Source organism: Corapipo altera, unplaced genomic scaffold, assembly GCF_003945725.1.
Source record: "Corapipo altera isolate COAL_440 unplaced genomic scaffold, ASM394572v1 62, whole genome shotgun sequence".
In the NCBI taxonomy this organism is placed as follows: Eukaryota; Metazoa; Chordata; class Aves; order Passeriformes; family Pipridae; genus Corapipo; species Corapipo altera.
In genome coordinates, this window is record NW_020884894.1 from 12,349,558 (window position 1) to 12,366,340 (window position 16,783).

General features: G+C 40.9%; 1 protein-coding gene across 7 annotated transcripts in view; it reads right to left on the reverse strand.

The window, feature by feature from the left end:
• SMPD3 (sphingomyelin phosphodiesterase 3) overlaps window positions 1-16,783 on the reverse strand; it is an 87,137-nt gene that overhangs the window by 21,890 nt on the left and 48,464 nt on the right. For all 7 annotated transcript variants that reach the window (XM_027646994.1, XM_027646992.1, XM_027646995.1 and 4 more), the window contains one exon: window positions 9,454-11,077. In XM_027646994.1, coding sequence (XP_027502795.1) covers window positions 9,454-10,788 — 1,335 coding nt within the window. In that variant the 5' untranslated portion in view covers window positions 10,789-11,077. The remainder of the gene's footprint in view (window positions 1-9,453; window positions 11,078-16,783) is intronic.

Below are 16,783 nucleotides of genomic sequence, written 5' to 3' on the forward strand. Positions count from 1 at the left end.
AGAGCCCAGGGCTCTGCACACCCAGCCCGGGGGAAGGGAGGGCTTTGGGAACACACTGGTACACACAGAGCTCAGGAGCTGAGCACATCAACTTCATCAACATCATCACAATGTGCCTGCATGGAAGTGCATCCCGAGCAGCTTGTCTCCCGGATTTCACATCTCCTCCAGCTTTTTTTGGCTTCGGGGGGTTTGGGGTTTCTTTTCAGTGGCAGTATTGATGGAAACCATGAAGCAGAGTATATCTGGTGTATAATCATAATGGAGGTAAATATTTGTGACCACTACTAGGGAAGTAAATAAATACCTTTGCAGGGTCCTCATCAGTTCCCAGCTACAGTAGAGGCACTACTACATTAAATATGATCTGAAGTAAAATAGTAAGAAAAATCTGTTTATTCAATCTAATTTGGTATTTCACAGATGGACAAGGACTATGGGTTGTGCAGACAGGAAAACTACTTGACCTCTGGGATATTACAAGCCCTGTAATTCTGCATAAAAACATTCTTTTGTGTGGCCAACTGCTGTAGCTACTTTTAGACTGTTCCATGTCCCAGGGTATGTTATATTGTGGTGACTCAACGTGGCAGTCACAGAGGACAACGCTGAGCCTTCAGTCCAGCTGCAACGTGGATCTTGGCACAAGGGTTCTGCTTCCACCACACCAACTCAGCACTTCACAAGCATCATTTTTGCTGCTTAACACAGAAGAACTCTCTGAACTCACATTTACAAAGAAAATATATGTAAATAAATAAGCCAGAGTGGCTCCTTCACCATAAGCCTGACTTGAGTTCACCTGAACTGCCCTGCATCAGTAGTTCTGTGTCAATAACACAGGCATTGAATTAACCTTCTGCAGAGAAATACTTCTGATACTGATTTCTAAAAATCACCATATAGTCTTAGTTGTGCCATGAACAACTCTTCTATGTCTATGGAAATGTACAGGAAGGTAATATCTAAATATAAAGTCCCAATGTTTTAAAATAGGATAATTATTACAAGGGGAAAAAATCATATGTAATGTCTTATTAAACTATAATGTTACCTAGAGGTAAAATTAAAACTGAGAGAATCTATCTGCAGTTTAATAAAGTGTCCCAGTTATATAATTTTCACATAAACAAATTAGCATTTTTCAAAATTATGCTGAAATATGCAAAATATACTCCAACTTTCACAACATTTGCAATAATCAAACCAGTCAAACACTGGTAAGCTAAGACTGGATTCAGATTCCTGTTATACCATCACATTTTACTTGCTTTTGGGAGGGGGGTGTTAAAAGCTCATCACAGATGGGAAAGAGGCTTTTTCCCTTAATGGGGAAAAAGGGTGTGTTTGGAATCTAAAATGCCAGTTTCTGGTGCTACATATTTACATTTGTCCCCTGCCTGTAAATTAAATAAATAAGTGCAAAACTGACAGCTCTGAATTTTTATTTTCCAAGTACTGACTGTCAAGCACACAAAAGTACTTGACATCAAGTCCTTTCTATTAAAAGATTTCATCTCAATGCCATAGCATAGTAGTACAATCTGTTGGAGAGACCATGCTGGGACGGTTCTGTACTATGCAAAATTCTGTATATTCCCTGAACTGTTTTTCAAAATCCAGTCCTGTATGGACTAAGGAGTGGTTTGCTCTCCACTGAGACTGCTATCAGGTAGTAAATTGCTCATGAAAGAAATCAAGCCAGCAAGGTTATGGCAGAAAGATTCTTGTTGACAAGAAAAAAAAATTAATTAGTAGCAACAATTGCAATTTTAGAGCTACAGCAAGGGAATTAACTTTAAATTCAATCCCATTGCTTGCTATCATGGGAATTTTCTGAGCTAACTGGAAACCCCTGCACATCTCCTGTGGATACCATGCTAGTATAGTAAGTACACAAAGCTGCAAACCTGACAAATTCCTCGTCTCTAACATTTATGTTTACACACATCTGTCCCAGCAGTGCAAACCAGTTCTACTGCATCTGGATGTCAAGAAAAGCATCAACAGATACTTAAACAAAACCCAGAGAAATGCTGCCTCAGTACTGGGGTATTTCAATGACAGCCTGAAAACCAGCTTCAAACATATCATTGCTGTGTTAGTGAATCATCAAATGCTTGGAAGGAAATGTTCTTTAATGATTAAAAATCTGGGCCATGCCATAGATGAGATATCTCACTTGATTAAAGAATCAAACTAGAGTCTCAAATACTGACCAGTAATATGTAGACAAAAACAAAAGGTTTGTTTTGAGGAGAATTTAACCTTTAGTGACATTTTCTAGAAGCTTCGCATTGCCAGGAGGGAGCCATTCAAAAAAACCCAAAATAAAGCAGACAGTTTCTTAAATGTGTACCCTTAAAACGAAGGGTTACATACAAGTCCAAGCATTTGCCATTGCCTCTTCCTTCAGGGGAAGCAAACCATGCTATGCAAGCAGGAAGAGAGCTAAAATTCTGGTAAACTCCTAGAAAAGGATCTCCCCAGAGTCTGTCACCCCACAACCTACACACAGCCAATAAAGCCAGGCTGGGAAAGGTCAATAATCTGACTGAAACCCTCAGACTCCCTCAGGAGACACGATCTACCAGCCCAGCTCCAGCCTCAGCCCTTACAATTTAATCACATCTTGGCCTGTAAATGAGCAAAACCACCCATTGCACCTGCTCTGGTGACCATGAAGGTGTCATTTTGCCACTGAAATAAATGTGACATGTAATACTGCTTCCTGTAACCCTCTTCTGAAGAGGGTAAGTCTCCAAAGTGCAGAGCTCTATGGCAAACAAACTCACAGTCACAACAAGAACCAAACTAATGATGTTCGTATTACAGAGGTAAACTAGCCAGGCTGAAAGCATCCCTGCATGCTCGGGAGGAAAAACCTCTCCCCCTAAAAACAAAAGCATGAACTCTGCATTTGTAAAGAATCATCTGCCGGGGCCTGGAGTAACTGTTTGTGTTGGAAATAAAACACCCCAGACAGAGAGGAAGAGCAGGGCCCAGAAACAGAATTTACAGTCGGTGTGACAGGGACTGACTCCCACAGAAACGTTCATCTCACCATATGGAGCCAATATTGTTTAAGTTCAAGGGAAGTTCCACTAAAAATGCAGAAGGCTGAGATTCAACTGAATTACTGTGGATAAAGCAACTGTACAAGCACAAGGAGTGATATTTCCACACACTGTCCAGGCTCAGACCTCCGAGGCTGATGCTCCAGGATGTGCTATCAGGGTCTGTGCCCCTCTGTTTCCTGCTGTGGGATATCATTATGTAATCCATGGAATTATAAGGAGCAGATAGAGTGAGGAAGAGAAAAGGAAGTACAGTTTCCACCTTTTTGGTACAACATTTCTGTAACCTTCTGTAACTGTATCAACCCCTCCCAGCCCGTTTTCCCATTTAGTGCTTTTCCAAGACAAGCAGCAGGGCAGGCACTGAGAAACTCCCTGGAAAACCAGTCAAACCCTGTCCTCACTCCTGGTACTGCTCAGAGAAGATACCAAGGAGAACTTGCAGATAATCACATTCCCAAAGCAAATATTCCTGTCCCACAGAGATGACTTAGATTAGTCCTAACTCCCAAGAAAGATGTAATTTTGGTATGCTTAGACAGTGTAAAAAGATCGAGCTTATTTTTAGTCTTTTGACAGCTCTGCCTTTTGCCTTCAGAAATATGTAGCAGCTTCTAAAGAAGACACTAATTTATTATTATAAATATGTTATTTAAGTATATTAAAGAAGTTTAAGACGTTATAGAGGTCAGTTCAAAATTCTGTGTGGTGTTCTGTAATTCTTTCTAGCTACATTTGCTCTTGATCATTTCAGAATCCTATTTTTCCCCACCTGCCATGTGACAACAATTACTGTACTGTGAACTCAGAGAATTTGTTATTTGGCAAAGGTTCATTAAGCTTACATGTGAGGGAAAGCAGCTGTAAATTGGTGCCATGAATGTAGGCTCTTCCTCTTCTGAAGAGGATAAAGCCCACGGCTCACATTCTCTCAAATCTGTATTTCAATATGCACAACAGTTTTTATTTGTCCCCCTTAATGAAGGGGAAAAAGCCCATGATTAGTAACATTAATTATAACAAAGTGAAGGACCATGGTACAGTGCCATGGTAGGGTCTTTTTATTCTTTTTATAAAAAGACTCAGGCAGTTTATTGGACTCCATCCAATTCCTACATTAACATTTTTCAGCAGAAACTGAGCCTGTGGAAAATGTTTAGGTTACCCTTCTGCCTTAAATGGCACAGCTTTAGAGTCATCTAAACAAATTCAGGAGCAGCACTAGACCTTTCTTTTATACATCTTGGGATAACTGTAGTTGCTGGACAACTGATCAAGGACAAGAAAATCTAAGCACTGAAAAGTCTCCCCGTTGTTTCAGTGGGGTCAGAGAGCAGCCACTGCCCTTCCTGTGCCATCCCCCAGTGCCAGACACACCCCCCGGCTGGCTGGGACAGCAAAGGCAGCCTAAGTACCCAGGAAATGTGTCTGCACCAGGAACACAAACCAGGGAACCACAGAGGGTAATTCAGGGAACCCTCATTGTCTCACACGAAGCAGGCTCCTCAGGAGGAGAAAACAGTAAAAACTGTGCTTCAGAGCAGTTCTGCAATCAGAGCTGCTGCTCCTTCTGCCATCTGTTACCACCATATCAGCTCTTTGGAAAACAAGTTGAGCTTTGCACACAAAGCAAAGGTTGCTAGGTTTCCTTTAAGCAGTGAATAATAACATGTTCCCTGAACAATTCCTGTACTCCCTGAGAACAGCACTAATTTTCAGAGAATTTGAAAAGTAAATCTGTTAATAACCTTAGGAATGAATATTAATTAAACACAAACTCTTCCAGAAATTTAGCAAAATCTACAAGACATCTTTTTCCTTTTGATTTCTTTTGATTTTGAAAAATACTATTAACTGTTCAAACTACTCACATCAGACTGTAGTTTTGCTTTATATTCACATACTGTGTCTTACGTGAGAATTCTTATTTTTGCTAGAATGTGCTCTCTTGGCAGATGTCAAAAATCAGAATAATTTCCTACTAAGAATGGTAGGAAGGGCAGCCTTCTACATGAAATACTTCTGTATCTCCCAGTTTCATTGGGAGGAAAAGCCTCCAAACCCTCTCTTCAGCTGATAGCCATTGTGAATGATACCTCTTTCACTCACCTCCCTACCCCATGTATGCATTTACATGTCTTGTATAGCTTAGATTTACATTACAGTTACAGCTATTACAATTTAAGAATAAGAGAGGCAAAATTTGTCAGCAGAAGTGAGTTTTTGTTAGATTGATACACCTGGAAAAATATGGACAAACTCATCAGGTCAAGTTAAGGATGCTTTCTTTTGTTGCACCACTGTCCCAAACTGACACAGCATCCCTGACAGACAGTGGAACTAAGAAGGCTCCACACTAAATCTTCTGTCTAAAGATAGATGTTGCAAGTCTGAAACCCAGTAAACTACAGACAGGTGACGCATTACACAGTTCCTGCTCAGCACTCACTGATAGCTTTTAAACCTGATTTGACTGCAAAATGAACATCCGGTTTCTGAAAAGGATGTGTGTTTTAAAACTCCCTTTAAACTCATCCAAAGCACTGTGAATTAGCATTATAGGTGTGTCCAAGCAATGGCTGCAGAGTAGCTGAGCCCACTGCAGTGTGCCCACCTTCCAGACACATCCCAGCCAGCCTCCAGCTGGAATCCCCAGCACAGCATCTGTGCCAGCCCCACTCCCCACCTCTGTCTGCAGCACAGGCACTGGGAGTTAGAAAACCTCCAAAGGAGACTCGAGGGCTCTTCTCTTTGGCATTTTAAATTAATGTGAAATGCAATGCTGGAACAGAGTCACAGTAGAGACTCCCAAGGGCCCAGCCTGTCAGAGGAAGAAAATGGATTGGCTGATTTATGTATTTGCTAACTTCTCCTCCGAGTCTTTAGTGGCAACCAGGAACAGTGGTTTAACACTTCAGACATGAAACTGTCACTTGGATGTAAGTGACATTTCCCCCTTATTACATGCTATTTTTCCTGTGACCGTGTCCCTCTCACATCCCAATGAGACCCTCAGATTAGAGGCAGAAACACTGGTAGAGTTTGAAGAGTTCCAAGTGCTCAATGTAAATCAGTGCTCCAGTTTTGCAGAAATGGACTTTACACAACAGCTACTACAACTACATCATCCTCATGTCTTCCCCCTGACCTGGAAAGCATCAGCATTAGATGGAAAAACCAGCCTGTGATCTCTGTCAGGAGAACACCAACAACAGCCCCCTTTATGGCAGACACCTCTGGGAGGAGAACAGACCAAGGCTCTGAAAGCTTCCTTTGCACAGGTCTGCAGACAGCTGTTAGAAGGCACTAAACAGTGCCAAAAGCCTCTGGAATTTATTTCCAGCTTCATTCCTTGGTTGTGACACTGGAGGTGTTAAGCCACAATCAAATCACTCTCCCTTCCCGTGCTTTAGTTTCTCCTATTAAGCAGGTATTGACCTTTCTTCATTAAGCACCCTGAGATGTAGGAATGAAGAGCAAGCAGGTAAGAGCTGATTGTTATTAGAGCTACTAATAATAATCCTTGAGCTCTGTAAATCTCTCAGGTAAAATAATTTTGTATGACTAAGTACATCTCTCAAATCCTTCCAAATCTCTACCTGAACTTTACAATCTAGATAGTTAAGATAGGGCAGGGAAAAGGGTAGCAATGGAAAATCATTTCCTCCTCACTGGAAACAGAACACATTCAAAAATGTAAAAAAGTGCAAAACCCTTGTACCTGGGCAATAGGGGTCTGTTTTGGGACACAAGTCCCCCAAAATAGTTTTGTCTTTTTCAAAATATTTAAACTTTCATTGAATATTTAGTTCTGAGACCTTTAATTTATCTCCTTAACAGTTATATTTATAGTAAGGAGACAAATCATCAAACAAGAATCAGTTTCTTTCTCTGAACATTCTTCTGAATTTAGATGTTGAGACTGTCTTGAGGCTCAGAATTATTTGAATAAAGGCTTCATCCTGTCAGTGAGTGGAAACATTGACTGGTTTTATCCACATTTTCAAAACAAGAAAGTCTTCTCTCCCCTCAATCACCACTTTTCACAACGTTTTGGTTTTAACCAACATGGAGAGCAATTGCTCCTTTACTCAGAGATGGAAGCTGTGCAAGGGGAACAGTCTTCACAAGTATCCTTCCAAAACAACACTCAATTGTTGCCTTTTCTGCTTCAGCAATGGAAACATTGTGCTTTCCACAGGAGTCAGGAACTTAAAAACAGAGTTTGCACAGACAGAGACACTCAACTCCATTGCACTCTGGAATGGGAAGCAATTAGGGTTCCCTTGCTCTGCAAGGCTCTGTTACTTTCCTTAAAACCAAACTGAGAGAAACTCTAATGTAGGACTGGCTTGTGTTATATACATTCAAAATGCTGTAAGAGCCAGGAAAACTACCACCTAAAAATAGGGGTATAAGCTGTCCATTGCTGGTTAGAATGACACTTGCCAACCAGAGTTCTGATACCTTTTGCTACCCCAGTGCGAGACCTCGAGGCTCCTGAAGTTAATGGACTGATTCTCACTGACTTCAAAAATAAACCAGGCTTTTACTTACTGTAGCTTTTGTCTCTGGAGTCCACACACACTCAGTTGCTGATTAAGAACTACATCAAGAAAAACAACCATCAAACCTACTTTATTTCAAAGATAAAATTAAATATTCCTACTTTTTTTCTTACTGTTGCTGTCAAAGAAATGACCGATGATCACTTAATGTATAATTAAGACAGAAAGTAATTTCATATCAAGACAGACTTAACTCAGAATGAAAAATATTTTAGGAATGAAGCACAGTATGTCAAAATGACACAGAGAGGAGAAAAAATGGTCTTTTGGCTGGGTAGAATTCTGTTATATTTAAAGGAACGGAGTAGTCTTTGAATCTTCACAATAATTGGTCTCTATTCCCTGCTCAACTGTAACATTATTTAACTACTTGGATCCATAATTAAGTTCATCATCCCAGTGGAATTTTGAAAAGAGGCTTAATTTTCTGCAAGAGAAATGGAGACATTGCAGCCTGCCTAGCTGGGTGGCAAATCAATGACTCAGCACTGGGCAGCTGAAAACAGATTGGTTTTAATCTCCTAATCCCCACTCTGTGCATATGTTGAAGGGTAGTCTTTGTGACCCCAGTAGTATTTATACTGCACAACATCTATGGCCATTTTTTGCTTGCAGCACTTTATGATGAAAACAATAAGTTGTTGCTGTTTATAAACACATAAGAGTATAGCACAGAAAGCTTAGACCCAGTGTCTGGAAATCTGTATTCAGATATGGATAGGCTTTTATGTCAAATGTATGTGAAATAGTGAACTATTATCAGAACGCAAAATCTAATATTTGCCTTTTTTTTTTTTTACACAAATCACAATATCAAGTTTTTGCTTTGTTTACAAATTACAAACAGGGGGCACAAAACCCCACACTGATCCTTATTCACAGTCCACGTTCTTAATGGCTACTAATGGCTTATGCTGAGGATTTGGGACTAGAAAGTACATATAATTTGAGCACCTGGTGTACTTTACTAGCATTAGAAAAAAGTTCAGGGTTTAGTTAGGGAAACCTATTCCAAACTGTGACTAAATCACAAAATCTGAGATCCAGTATTCACAAATTAGAAGAGACTTCTCTCCAGTTTAGAAAGAGACCAGCCAGATTCTCCCAAGAACTGAGCACAAACAGCCACTAGTCTTGGAAAAGCAAATCACTGCATGCAGACTTTCATTTCTGCTTTTCATGATTTACAGACATATAACCCCAGGCTTCCTGTTCTCTCTACCATTAGTTAATTAAGTAAACTGTGTTAATAAAGCAAAAAAGCTCTGTGCTCCCCAGTGTTCCAGGCACTTCTTTTCTCTTGTTTACTCTTCCTATCTTTCCTTACTAATCCTTTTGCAACCAAGAGACAGAAGTAGCCATATATTTCACTGCAATTCTTTCAGTTTTATTATACTGGCATTTAGACTTTTAATTGGTTTTTGACTGCCAGACAAGCACACAACAAGCATAAGCTGGTTTCCAACAGTAACACCCATTGCACTGTGCTAATGTTATGAAGCTTAGGATTCAGGCATTTTTTTACAGATAATTCTGCAAAGAAATAAACTAAAATTACATGAAAACTACTTCAAATTTTGACTTTATAAAATTATACTTGAGTTCTACCTCCAAAAGTCCCTCATTATTTCATGCACATCCATCATTTTAATACAGTGTCTAGGTTACAGGACCCATATATAGGTTATATCAGGAAATCTAAATCTGAATATTGCCTCTGAACTCTTAACAGAAAGGAGAAAGTAATTTAACTTTATAACTTCTCACATATATAGAGTCAATATTTGTGGCTTCAAAAAGGCTCTTACCTTGAGAAACAAGGCTCCCTTGGAAGCCAGGGAGTCCATTCCTCTTCCATTGGGGTAACAGTGATAGGCAGCATCCATGACAGGATAGCGGCTGGCAAAGAGCAGGCCACTGTTCACAAACTTAAAGCTGCAGCAGCCGTGGCAGCTGTAGACCCCAACATCATAGACAATGTATTCAAAGTAGTGGTGGAGCTGCTCTTTCAACTTCTCCGCAGCTCTTTTGTCAAACACCTCCTGCAAACACAGAAAGTCCAGGTTGGCAGGGAAGAAAGCAGAGATCTCATGGTCGAAGGTCTCGTCCGTGTGTTTCTTTTTCCGCACCGACGTTTTCTTCATGATGGAAGCTTTGTAGAGGAGCTTGTTGTTGACAGTGCTTTGGTCCACGGTGCCATCTCCAGCACGGACCTTCACCAGGGACTCTCGTGAGGCAGAGTAGCTGTCTAAGCTCCCGGAATCTCCTTCCTTCTGTTTGTGGTTGGGTGTTTTTGAGATCTCTGCATCCCCCTCCAGCGAGGGCTCTGCTGGGCCGCTGGCGTGAGCCCGGCCATTGACGGTGTCTGGGTCTGGGTCTGACATGTGGCCATTGTCCTCCCCATTGATACGGACAATGCAAGTGTTGTCTTCTCCCTCAGTTGGCTCTCCACTTCCACCTTTCTCTTCTCTCTCCTCGCTGTTGTTTGAGCCAGAATTGTCTCCTTTGTACTCCATTGACGTTGTCCTTTTGATGCCAGCGTTAACAGCACGGTTGGTGTTCTCTCCCCCCTGGGGGGAGGCCAGGCTGCTGAAGCTGGCGGCACTGATGGAGGTGTTGGTAGGAGAGTCTATGTAGATTTTGATCTGGGGTCTGCTGGCCCCGTTGTGGATCCTCCGGCCGATCTCTTTAGCCCTCGCCTGCGTATTGAAAACATTGTTGAACCTTGCCAGTGAATCGGGCAGCAGGCAAACGTTGGCAGTGCCAAAGCAGAAGCTCTTCCCGCTCCCTGCAGCCTTCCACTCGGTGAGCAGCGTGGCTCCATTGGCACGGTGCTTGTCTCGGAGCCTGGAGTAGATGTACGGCCTGCGGGCCGACTGCAGCGGGGACCAGAGCAAGAAGCCGATGAGAGCGAAGGGGAGAGAGGCTGCCAGCAGTGCCAGGTAGATGGGAGTGGTGATGATGATGCAGAGGGCATGGAAATAGCAGGGGTCATCTGCTCTCTGCCGTTTCTCGTAGGTGGTTGGAACAAAAGAGCCCACGAGCCTGTCTGCCAGCCAGTAACATGGGAAAATCAGGCCCCAGGAGAAAGAATGCAGAACTGACAGAAAGCTGTTGGGAAAGGGAGAAGTGTACAAAACCATTGCAGCTCAATTACAACAACACTTCAGGGCCTACTACATGATGTCACTGTGTCAAGCATCCACAAGAACACTGGGAGAGAGCTGGGGAAAAAAGGTCCAGTGAGGAGTTTTGGTTTTTTTCCAGTGAGAGTCAATAACAAAACTTTAAGAGCACCATTTCACTGTGTTGGAGTGAAAATGAAACAAGGCCACTGTTTTCGTCTCGCTTTTTGGCATCTATATTTGTCAAAGGATGTCATTGTTCACTGGGGGCTGCCATAATGAAACACTCCAGAGGCAAAAGGGAAACCTATAAAAAAAAGACAAAACACATGTAATGGTTATTGGAAGTTTAAAGCAGATTCAGATTTTCTCACAACAATTAAAGGCTTATTATGTAGAAGGAATATTTAAGCAAAATATACATTAATTGTCATTTACATTATTGTTTTTAAATTCCAACTTTCAGCTCTGAAGGAAACAATACTAATCAAGTGTAAATCACAGTTTCACATCTTTCCTCTGAAGAGAGATTAGGTCTTTCAAAAACTGTCTCACCACTTGGGAAATTCTGACCTGAGGTATTTAGTAAATGTCAAGATTAACCAAAGACATCAAATTTTTAGGGGCCTGATCTTACAAAAGGAAGAAAAATCTGGTAAGATAGTGACAGGGCCTTGTAACAAAAACAGACTAGAGGTAGAAATCAAATATTAAAATAGAATGAGAAAAATCAGGTTGTGTGGGGACAAAGCTATAAACACCTTCCAAAGCAAAACAAAATAGTTGGTACTCAAATCCTATGGCAAAGAAAGAGTCAGAAAGTGCCCGTGTTGAAAAGGATGGTGGGACCATAACACAACTGCTTTTAACTTCTGTGTCCTGGGCATGCAAGGAACAATCTCAGAGACCTCAGGGAGAATGACCAGAGATCCAACGATGTGTAATAAATACACACCTACTGATACCAGGAAAAGATCACCAAAACCTGATTGAAAATAAAAAAGTGTGTGAGGGAGGGTAGAAGAAAAAGGAGCTGTTTTTGTGCCACAACACACCCCCAGCCTCCCAAGGGCAGTGACAGCCCTGCCGTGGCTGCACCCTCTGCCAGCACCAGTCACTGCAAGGGCTGCACTGTCCTGGGCAGTTTTGCCCTGATGGTACTATTTAGATGGAGATTGGAAAGGTTGGATGGAAGAAGGGTTTTTTTCGTTTTGTTTCAATTGTTAGCTAAGCATAACTTTAACAAACTCATGCAACATGTTTGAGTTCAAAGAAATGAGTGACAAGTCAAGTGCCAGATAACAAATGCTTGGCATTTGCTTGTTGCCAAAGGCATTTTGGGATGTTGATAATAGAGGGAAGCCTAGCAGATTTGTTTTCCTGAATGATTTTTAGGACTCTTCAGTAAAAATGCTCAAAAGAGACTTTGGCATCGACATATCAGATAGAAAAAATAACTTAAAACCTACCCGAATAATGTAATTACCATTAGAAAAGAAAAAAACATAAAGAAGTTATTCTGTTCTGGATACTTGAAATGCTTTCTAAAAGCAGCAGACCAGAAGGGTTGTTGTTTACAGCAGTGCCAAGGGTAAACAGAACATCAGGTTTGGGATCTGTGAAGTGAGGACAAACCACAAACCTTACAGTCCAACTTCCAGGCTGACAACCTGCCTGGCGAGAGCTGCAGCTGTGTTACAGAACATAAGGTCAATTTGACTTCTACTATTTTAAAACAACACACCACAAAAAATGCAGAAGCACAACGGATCCACAAAAATTTGCCTAATTTGGTCTTCCATAGATAAGTGTTTTAAGTCTATGATGACAGGGTGTTACAACTCCTAAGAGAACATGACATCAGGTGACAATTTGTAGATAGAGCAGTCAACGCTGCTAAAGGATGTGCTGAAGTCAAAAAACCCCCAAATCAATCCAACACAACTCTTGCCAGTTCTGTTATGGACTGCAGTGTCAATAATCTGCAAGATAAACAGCTGCCCAGCAAACCATGAAATGCCCCACTAAAATAGCTCACAAGAGCAATTATCCAGCTGATGGGGACATACAGCATGAACAATTCCTGCTTCCTGCAGATCCAAGGTGTGCCAGTAACAAAGGAAGAGCAATGAATGCAAGCACAAATGCTTTCGGGGGTAAGACTGCACAGCAAATGTCAGAAAGCAAATTGTTTGACTGAGGTTTGTTTTAGCAAGAACGTAATTCTTTGTGAACATTAAAGACTGAATGATGGTTCAAGGCCACATTGGAGACTCCTACACTTCCTCTGCCTTAAAAAGGGAGAGTATCTTTGGAAATCAGGACAATTTTTGACCAGGTGCCAGCTGTATTCCTCACTGCCAGCCTGCTGAAGTGGAGAGGCAATAGGGATTTGAGTACAGAGATGTATTCCACCCATTTTATTTCATGAATTCTCATAGAATCCCCACAACTAATGATACAGAAGTTTAAAAACTCTGGCAAGTTTTAAGATCTCATTGCTGGAGAAAAAGGAGATCAGAATCATTAGCTGGATGTCCTTTACATTTTTGCATATTGGAGACAGAAGACATGGACACATCAAGATCCTAATTAAAAGCATTCTTCTTCCAAGTAAATTATTATCCTGATTTATTACACTTACAGATGAAGGAAATCACACACTTGCCAAAGCTCTGTTATAGACTCACTGGCTGTTTGCTGCAAGTCACAGGCACACTGGTGTCTCAAAGCCACGCAAAAAACCAGAATTAAGAGAGTCATGAGAGCCAGATTTTATCTCCACAAGATCTTAAAGGGTGAGGGAAGGCACCGTGTGAGTCCACTGGCCCTTGGCAAACATGACGTCAGTGACATCTCTGCTAATGCAAGGTTCAGATGGAGTCTAAAGCCAAAGTGCCTAATTCCTCTGCTGAAGGGCATTACTTGGTAATCCAATGCTTTATTCATAGGGCTTTGAGAGATTAAGGGAGAATTTAAGATATTGCAATGAAACAGATATTTTTGTATGCTACAAAGACGTAAACTGCAGTCTTGTTTAGTTGTTTTTATTACTTTCTAAGTGTTTGAAGGCTAAAAATAGACTTTATTTAATTTTTTTTATGGTGGCAGTATAAAACATCTCAACTTCAGTGATAACAAGACATCAGGTGGAAAGGTTTGAAAGATTTTTATGATTATAATTATGCCCAGAAGTATGCTAGAGACACCATAGATCAAAAGACATGTTCCCAGCTCCAACATCGCTTGCAAACTAAACAAAGGACTGTACAAGTCAACAAGTGGTCGAGAAAGAGAGGCAAAACAAGAAATGTTGCCATAATAAGGTTACGCAGACAGTCTAGAAATGGTCAGAAAAGTTTTAACTTCCTTTTGCTTAGAAACTAAAATACACTTTCAAATTCAGACAACTAAGATTTCTTCAAAGTTCTTCAAAGTAATATCTCATCTGTATTTTTAGAAATACTTGTAAATCACTGGTAGAACAATTATTTTTTTAAAAAATGAATAAAACTGCTGAAATGACTGATTTGGAAAGTTACCTTATAGGTAACTTGACATAGTAATTTACACAGATTCATTAAAACTAGTTTTTCTTGAATCCTGACAATCTTGGTCTTCAGTGGAAGTCACAGCAGTATGTATCTAAAGTTGGATTCTAGAAAAGCAGTTTGTTTAGACTGTATTGACTTTTTGTTACCCTTATTTCCTTATTGTCAGTGTAATTTGAAGCAAAGAAATAAATCTTACAACAGTATTCCCACTACACCACACAAAACAACAAAAATTAGTGTTTGTAACTGAGATGACATAACTGAGGGAATTCTCACTCAGGCTCTCATCCTTGCTTATTAGACAAACCATAACTTAATTTTTGGTTCCTTCATTGTTCTCATCTGGTTTTCCTCCCAGACACACTTCATAAAATCCTCCTTTCTTTATTCAATGTTTTCCCCATGATTATTCTTATACATGCTTTTAATTAGAGCCTAGTTCAACAACTACCTCACCTTCTGGAAAAATCCCTCCCCCAAAAGGACAAACCCCATGAACTGTTTTCCATGTGTGATTCCAGCCTGTCCTTACAGAGATGCAGAATCTCAAGTGCCAGTGGCTCTAATGGAGATCTTTTCTTGCTCCCTTGTGAGCACCTCCCAGGTGATGTTTGACCTGCAGCCCTTCCATCCTGGCTGGGACTCAGTTCACAATGCAGGGCAAGAGAATGAAGCAGAACTTTTGGCTCACCTTAGCTTCCACCTCAATCAATAACAATTTAAAGCCTATGAAAATCCCAGTAAAAATGTGGACCCTCTGTGTATGAGAAGTTGAATTTGGTCTATCACTGATAAACAAAGAACCCATTCAAACTAAGGATGTGGCAGGAGGAGAAGGGAAGGAGGAAAGTGTTTTTGCAGACTTGCTATTGTGATGTTCATTTACCAGTTGCTGCCTAAATGTTCTCCTTTCTTTCTAAAGAAGGCAATCAAAGGTTGCCTTGCTGCTCTGCAGCTTGTCTCTTTTATGTCCACAGGCTGCCATCAGGCAACAAGTCGGCATAAACAAGATGTCTAACTTAATTGAACTAACCTGTAAAAAACAGAACATTAAGAAGTTTGAATTGACAAGTCTCATTAAATACTGGTGATGTCAGCAGTTAAGTAGATGTCTGCAGGAAAAAAAACCAAATACCCCCCCAAACTAATGAAAGTGCTCAAGCCTCTGGAGTATTTGTGAATTAGCAATGGTGCAGTCTCTGTTCAACACAAGGAGGTATCAAACACCTGGGCTAAATTTTCAAAAGGAATCTTTGGAATCTCAGTGATGCCTTTCTTCACATTTCTGTGAAAGGTGAACATGAGGAAGACATGGTGCTGTTATCACCTGCAACCTTGGCAGCTCCAGGGACCTGACCCAGGGCCCTGAGTCCATTGGTCCCCTTCTGTTCCCGAGCCCACCCTGCTGCAGTTGGACCAGGGTGACACAGGGACCCCGGGCACCCATCAGGCACTGGGAGCCTCTCAGCCTCTTCATTTGAAAAAACAGTGGCTGCAGCTGCAGAGAAATCAGGCTGTCATGGTACCCTATGTACCCCCAACCCAAATGGGACCTTTTCTCTCACAGCACTGAAAATTTGCTTATGATCACACAGCAAAACTGGCTTTGTGCTTGACAGTTAAGTGTGGCATGGTAACAGATTCTTATTTCCAAAAGCAAATCATCCCATTTTGGTAGTCCCAGATCACATTCCTAGAACAGAAACCACACCCACACACCTTCTGCTACCTGAATTAAACTGGATTAAGTTTTAAACTTCATAAAAAAATATAAATTCAATTATGTTAATGTATGGAAACACACAAATGTTAAAAATCTACCTGAACTATTATATAACCCACTGAATAACATTAAAAACATGACACTTTTGTCCCTTTTTTCTTTCAAAATGGATGGAAAATTGAAGCTGAATTCATTATTGCAAAACCAACTTTTATATTCCTGCAAGCAACACTGATTCTACTCTGACACAACAGATATTATCTGTTTAAAACTCATGTGCAGAATCCTAAATGCAGAAGAGATACACCTTATCTTTCAAGCCTGAACAGCCAGTTGGTGTATTAGAACACCAGCTGTACTCCCTGGGCCTGACCCAAACCTAGGAAACGTCACCAAACCAACTCCCAATTCTAAAATATACCTCCAAAACTTTGGGCATTCTCTTCTTGAATGTGAGTGCACCAACACCAGCCTGTAAACACCAGCTGACTAGTCAAATACATGTCCTGTGGGGGATACTTTTTACCAGGGCATTTATTTCTACTTCATTTTAAGGCATGAAGGCTCACCTAAAAATCTGGACACTGGAAACTTTCTTCAATTATATTTATTTCAGTGGAAATAGAGGTAGACTGACAGTTTCTCTTGTTTTTTAGAGGGGCCAATGCCATGAATGCCCTAAAAATATCCTGGTTATGCAAACAAAGTAACACAGTAACCAATGCCAGTTATGATC